The 7,644-nt window shown below is 48.2% G+C and overlaps 1 protein-coding gene across 1 annotated transcript; it reads left to right on the top strand.

Moving 5' to 3' along the window:
• Positions 1–931: 931 nt before the first annotated feature.
• On the top strand, positions 932–2,282 carry tpbg (trophoblast glycoprotein; the record flags this gene model as incomplete). The annotated part of the gene is made up of 1 exon (XM_079164141.1): positions 932–2,282. The coding sequence occupies one exon, from the start codon at positions 932–934 to the stop codon at positions 2,057–2,059; it is 1,128 nt and encodes a 375-aa protein (XP_079020267.1). The 3' UTR covers positions 2,060–2,282.
• Positions 2,283–7,644: the final 5,362 nt, after the last annotated feature.

Raw genomic sequence — 7,644 nt, 5'->3', positions numbered from 1 at the left:
CCTTTTCATTCCCCTACACGTGGATGGGCTAGTGAACACATCTTATTCTAAGAAATGCCATTTGAAAATATGGTTGTGGTTGGTAATGATTTGTATGGAATTGCAAAACTCATCGCTTTTGTGTAAATGGGACGAGCTCCCTCAGGGACCCCTCAGAGAACCCTCAGAGACCCCTAAGGTCCTTGGACCCCTAGGCTCAGGTTCTGAAGCAGCACTAGTATGCTCATAGTAGTAGTGGTGTCATTTCGGGAAAACTAGTTGTGATTTTCAGATTAGATATTTAGCTGTCAAATTAAGATTAATGTAATAAAAAATAAAAAAGATCAGGGGAAAATTAAAATCAAAATCTGAACGAAACTTGAAAGAGTTTTTATCCACCCCCCCCCTTTTTTGCTTGAAAATGGTACGCTCCCTCCTTCCGATGGTTGTGCACTAGGCTGCTGTGTTTGGTCTTTTCCTCCAGACTCCCAGCGTTTAGGAAAGCAGCGAGCTGGAAGTACGTACGTGGTGATACATGGCACCTTTGGGAGACGGCGAGGGCTTTTCTGTCTCGGAACCAGCAGCCTGAGTAAAGGTATTTGCCAGTTCGACATTCGATCGGACTCGATTGTTTTTGCGGGGAACTGGGGGAAAAAATATATGGTAAAAGCCTGAGGTTTAGGGAAGACGAACGAAGAGGGAAAACCTCGAAGTTTGCGAGCTTCGTCCACCACCTTTATGGACACGTAGAGTTCTCCCGCACAAGGATGGTTTGGGGGTAGTTATATGGAGTCTGAGTTGGAACTGGGAGCCGTTTTCGAAAGGATAAAGGCGGGAACCACGGTGGGGAGAAACTTTCCCTTGTTGAAGAACAAGGCGGTCGGTTTGCTGTAGACTAATCTTTACGCACGGTCTGCGCGCACACACACACACACGTTTTGTACAACCCAAGATGCGCCTGTTGAGCACGTCGTGCGGAGAAATCCGAGAGAGAGCACACATGTCCGGAGTGCTGCCTCTTCTTCTCCTCCTCGCGGCCGTGCTGTCCTGCCACGGCTGCCCGGACAAGTGCTTGTGCGTCTCGCAAACGGTGAAATGCCAAAACCAGGACTTGGACGCGATTCCGCATTCTTTGCCGGCCAATACCAAGTTCCTGTTCGTCACGGGAAACAACATCTCCCGTGTCGGCGTGGACTCTTTCCCGACCCGCCTGCAAATGCTCACAGACCTCTATCTCAGCGGGAACGAGGTGGAGTCCGTGGACGCAATGGTGTTTGACAACTTGCCGAACCTCGTGCGGCTGGACCTGAGCAACAACAGAATCCAGACTTTCAGCGAAAGGGCTTTCACAGAGGACAACAAAGTGCAGCTCCTGAACCTCAGCCGGTCTTTCCACAACCACTCCTTCATGGACTCTGTCCTGAGCGTCCTGCAAAGCGGACACCTCCTCCAGCTGACGGTGCTGGACCTGTCCAACAACAACCTTGTGATCCTCCCCGAAGACATATTCAGCGGCCTCCCCAACCTGGTCACCCTGAGCCTGCAGAACAGCTCCATCCTCTCCGTTCAGAACGGGACGCTGAGGGCGCCGCCGCTGCGTGACCTGGACCTGAGGGACAACAGCCTGAGGGACCTGCCCTACGCCACCCTGGCGGAGCTCGGCCTCAAGCCCGCCCTCCTCATCCGGCTGGCGGGGAACCCCTGGCGCTGCGACTGCTTCCTCGAGGACACGCTGCTGTGGCTGAAGAACACCACCCAGGTCGTAGACGCGCAGAACCTGACCTGCACCGACCCCAAGGCCCTCAGCCGCCAGCCTCTCCTGCAGGTGGAGCAGTCGCGGCTGCGGTGTCCGGGCGACATGGAGGGCGTGCTGGAGACCTCGTACGTTTTCCTGGGGCTGGTGCTGGCGCTCATCGGCGTCATATTCCTGCTGGTGCTCTACCTGAACAGAAAGGGCATCAAGCGGTGGATTTACAACATCCGGGACGCTTGTAGGGACCACATGGAGGGGTACCATTACAGGTATGAGATCAACTCTGACCCGCGTTTGGCCAACCTGAGCATCAATTCGGATGTGTGAGCGAGGACGGGACACTGTCTGGGACCCCGCAGTGAGAGATATATATATATATATATATATATATATATATATATGAAATTACTTATACTGTTACAATTTGCATGAAAGTCTTCCTCCTCCTCCTCATCCCCCCCACGATGCTATCCAGACTTTGCATCCCTCATGGCTCCTACTTAACCCCCTCGAGCCTCCATTCAACCACTGCCCCATGTCCAATACAAATAGCAGGCAGCTGTGATATCAACTGAGTTTCCTCCGTGTAACATTGCATGGACAGCGAATCATGGCGAAGGTTGTTTTTGTTTTTTGCAAAGAGTGATACGTCCCATTCTTACTTTTCCTAAAGGATAAACGTACGGAGCACATTGACTTTTAATAAGTGAAATAAAACATTGCATCCTTTTCACTCTGCCTCTGATGCGAAAAGAGAAACATGCTCCACTGCTTGTTTATGAGTTTCTTTTTGATATGTGAATTTGTGTACAGTATGCCCATTTTGAATGATTATAGTGCACATTGCATAGTTGTTGGATTTAGTAGGTGGATGTAATTTTTTTTTTTTTTTCTGTGGAGATATTCGGCTAAATAAAATGCCTCTGGATTGCTGGTATCTGTCTCGACTGAGGGCCTTTTAATCTTCAGGAGGAGCGTGATCCCAGGCGTTTGACTCGGAGAGGGACGCTCCCTCTCGAGACGGCGCCACAGCTGGCGTGAAGCGTATATGACAAAACACTAAATCTTACTCCAGTTCAACAATGTGTGCGAACGTCGTTTGTACTAATATCTCCACGGCAACAGTTTAAGCGCCGAGCAGCCGCAGCAGGAAATAAAGTCAGATTAAGAAGTTGAGTAGAGGACATACTGTCTGAATTTAAATGAGCTGTCTGTAGGTCTATAGGTGATGAGAGCAGCCAACTTTTCATTTTTTCATTTTTTTAATCTCCCATCCAATTTGCTGCCTGCTGTGAATCTGATATTATATAAAAAAAAAACTTGGCTCTGAAGCCAATTTCCCCCAAAATAACGTCTGTGAGCTGCAGCCCGTGGGCAGCTTTCACATCCAACAGCCTCTCTCAGTAGACTCCAGCACGTAATGAAAGCATTTCAATGTACTCCAGCTGCAAGAAGAAAAAAATGGTAAATGGCATTTCGTGGCACATGCAAATGAAGGCAAACTGAACCCGGGGTTCTTGTGGCGGCACACACACACACACACACACACACACACACACACACACACACACACACACACACACACACACACACACACACACACACACACACACACACACACACACACACACACACACACACACACACACACGGGGTATTATGGAGATGAGCTCCAGCAACGTTTCATGTAACCCTGTTTTAGGGGAACTGGCATCCTTGGACAAAGTGTTTCCCATTAACGTTTATACCCAACTGTCAATTGCAATTCTTCATGCCGTCAAGTATAGTATGGATGAATAATTAATGTGTGCTTTTTTTTCTTCTTTTATTTGAAGGGTATAGCCTACTATGCATGCTTTCTGCCTAGCAGTCTAAATTAATGAAGATGTTTGGTTGCGTCTGCACTCAGGAATGACCTTCCTTGGCCCGTTGAAGAAAACCCTGGATAGATAATGATTTCCCTCTCGCGCTGAAACACACACATCTGTAACAACTGGCCTCCCGGTAGCCTGCGGCAACGTGTCGCGCCTTGTTGACAGCGTTGCTTTCCTCTCGCAGTTTTGTCCATCACATTTTTGTCGTCATCGGCAGCTGCACATAATTGTGATTGTCTCCCGATGGCGCGAGGAGGGGGAGGAAAAAAAGGCAAGGGCTCTGTAACACTGTCTGTCTGGTCTTGTGTGCTCGCAGCGCCGCAGACGCTCCGCTGTCTCTTGAGGGCTGAAGACGTGTCGTCACACCTTCAGCTTCACACTTCACCGCCCGGAAAATCTCTTCTTCGAGGAGACGTTTGTTCAAAGGCAGCAATGCCGATAAATAGAATGGAATGTGTATTGTGCTCCAAGCTCTTTAAAATTATTTTTTAAATCGGGTTATCACTCTCTATTTCGCGTCCTTGTACGATTGTGTCTCTGTGGGTTGATTTCAGCCCCAAAGGCTGTTAGTTACAAGCACTGGTTCCCTCGCTATGGATTTGTAATTGTTGCAGGTTCAATTTGGAAATGGATGGTCACACTTAACACACACACACACTAACACTAAATTCCCCAAAGTGAGGCTCCCTTCCCTCTTTGTCCCAGGAGGGACGTACAGGTGCAGGCTGCTTACAGCCCTAATGTTTCCACAGAGACTTGTCAGTGAGCAGGGCCCCTCCTCACACACTCCGCAGACTCGTATTAAGGAGTGATTTTTGCCCAGCCACGCCTCGAGCTATACGCTTGGCAGAGCAGGTGTAATTACAGTGAAAAGGAGAAAAAAAGGGACAGAGTGAGTCGGAGGGGAAGAATAATGAAATGGATGAGTGTGGAGGAGAGTGCTCTCTGCACACCTTTTCCCGGCTCACTCAGTGGCCCCCCCCCCCCCCCCCCCCCCTTTTTTGTGCTTGTTAACGCCGCTCTCCAAACGGTTTTGACGTCCACATAGCCGGGCATTGACTTGTGGTGTCAGCAGAGATCCAGAGAGGCAGCAGTGTGTCTCTGGGCAGCTCCCCGGACTCTCTCAGCCGCCTGTTGGGCAGCCGGAGCGCCACCGGTGTTTGTTCTTTGTCACTAAACGCAGGTTTGTTTTGTCACGGACACTGCAGCCAGCCGTGTTTGGCCTCCTCGACTCTTTGTCGTTCGACTGTTGTGTGACCACACGCAGGAACATTGTTTATGTCACACGGCTGCCCTTTAGTCTGAACAGTCCGGCCGCGTTCACCTTAAAGAAGATGGATATGACATACTGAGAGCTATTCTCTAATGGTATAGCCGATTTATGTCATACGGGTGGTCAGTTGGATGCCCTAATAATCAAATGGGTATAAATGCTTTATTATTTTTACTCTGGGTTTAACGGATAGGTTCAGAGTTTTTTCACTTCTATCTCACACAATAGAGTGAGACTGATCGGCTGTATCTGTCTTTTAGTACGAAATTGTGTGCCTGCGTTTCTAATCCTCCACTGCAGCTCAGCAAGGAAACACTGTACATGGGAGGAAAAAAAATGGCTAAACGAGATTTTGGTAACTCGCATTTCTGGAGCCTCATTTTTTGCCCCAGCCAGATACAAATCACTGTCCATTTTGCAGAGCAGGCCTGCAGCCAATTATGTTCTGACAATCTTTTCATGCAAACTGTGGTTTTAACCGTACATTGGACACCGTTGTTCCCTGCCTCCCTCCAAACAATGGGCGCAGGGAAGAGCTGTCTTCAGGACAAAAGTCTCCACTAAACAAGAGTGTTTGGAAGCTATTCAGACGAAATAATCAAATTTAAACCCCACCTGCAGCTGAAGAACACACTGGCCTTCAGAAACCCGATTATCAGTCGAGCCCTGTCCCAGCCGCTGCCCTTGCACATGCAGTCACTGTTCCCTGCTCACAACCGTGTGTGTTGAGCCACATTTAATATGCCCGTGCACTTTCCTAGTGTTGAGAGACAGACTGGCAGGTTATCAGATTGCCAGAGTGCCATAATTACATTCACCGCACTGGTCTGCTGCTCCACAAACGCCTGGCACATTGCCCCAGCCGCTGACCTTTCCCTTAGAAAAGAAAAGAAAAATCAGGCTATGTAAAGGGGAGTCATACGAGACACGCTTAGTAGACTGAAATCAAGATCCTTGAACCAAACCAGCAGAAAGCCCCTCAATCCCTCTGATGTGCCACCATTGCTGCTGATCCTTAGCACCACGCCGGGCGTGGACGGCCCGGGCTACTTGTCATCCACCCCCACAACCGCCACCTCTGCAACCTCCCCTCCGCATGAGATGCCTCCGCTTCTCTAATGTGGATTTATGACAGTGTACGAGAGCGTGTTGTGGAAGCCCGCACCCCCCCCGTTGAGCCATGTTAAACTTAATGAACAAGCGGCCTCCTGAAAGAAGACGGATCTGAGCCGACAGCGCTGCGGCCTCTTAGCGAGCTTGAGGGACGGATGCAGGGACAAAACGCAGGGGTGGCAGAGATCAGGGGGCGAACACAGCATCGTGGATCGGCTAAGATATGTGGTGGCTTTTGCTCGGAACTCAACGTGATACATGTGAAATGTCAAAATGCACTCGGAGAATGACCTTTATGTGTAGAATTGCCGGTACTGGTGGTCAGGTAAGGTTACTAGTTAACTTATGGTGTAAAATGTTAATAATATATTGACCTTTACTCTTGGAGGATTTTAGAGAATATATTTAATCATTCTCCTCCTGATGAAAAAGTACATGTCCTGATGATCAACATATCTTAATTATAGACCCCCAAATCCTTCCGGTGCTAATGGTTGATCACACGCTCTGTGTTGTGAGTAGGCAACGAGCATCTTTGTAGCGGGAGAATGGGAAATATGTTGCAGCTCAAAAAGCGAAATCACAAAAGAGATTTGTAATAATCGAATAAGTTTACCACACACACAAATGCACAGCAGTTGATATTTCAGTTTTCAGTTTCATGAATCGAGAAGTCGGAAAAAATCTCCCACAACCTTTCGTGTCTTAAAAGTCTTCACTCAACACAGCAAATGCTGAAGTGTTACCTCTGAGCGCTGCGGCTGCAAATCCATCAGGCACACGCGAGTGATTTCTGTGTTGATTTCTCAGTACTCAATAGCACAACGGATCAATGGGCCAGTCTAAGTGGGAGCTGGTGTTTTCCTTCAATCCAAGTCTTCCGTGAACTCAAACTTAAGGACCCAGCCTGCTTCTTGTACAGTAATGTTTGTAACGTGAGGGACAAGAGTGGTGTCTCCTTTGTATTTTAAAAACCACTATAAAGTGATTAACGTGTCTGACGCCGGTCTCTCGCTGCTTTGCTCGTCACCAGAAAGCGAGAAGTGTTTTTACACTCACTCGTTCTCCCCGTACATGAGCTGATGTCCTGACAGATGTGGTGGGAAGATTGCTGGCCTTGAGCTTTTACAGTCAGTCATCTTTGGTTAGAAATCAACATGCTCTTAGCAACACCCAATAACTGCCTTGCCCCAGTGGTTTATGTCAAAGTATTCAGCAACAATAAAATAGGAGATCAGGAATGGGTGTCTGTTGTTCATCCTCATTATATACTGATGCTTAATGAAGAATGTTAATGATCAGACTACCGCTTGGTGCTGCACCAGTTAACGACAATAGTGCACTGTTTGTGCAGAGGCAGGAGTCGGGTAGCAGAGAAAGGAAGCTAAATTGTATATTATTAGATCAACTACTATCTGGATTCGGTTGCCTGGAAATCTGATCTGGAGCAGATAACACAGTCAACCCTGAGCTCATGGAAACATGTTACTCTACTGCTCAGTTACACCATCGCTGTGTTTACACTGGGTCATGATCCAATCCACACAGCCGTGTACAGATTACTTAGCTTTTAATCACTTTTACACTCGATGTGTGAAGCCAGGATGCCTACAGCCCTTCAATTAGCTGCATAGTCACTATCTTAGCAAGTA

This window comes from Pholis gunnellus, assembly GCF_910591455.1.
Source record: "Pholis gunnellus genome assembly, chromosome: 8".
NCBI lineage: Eukaryota > Metazoa > Chordata > Actinopteri > Perciformes > Pholidae > Pholis > Pholis gunnellus.
This window is presented reverse-complemented; position numbering and strand designations above follow the sequence as displayed.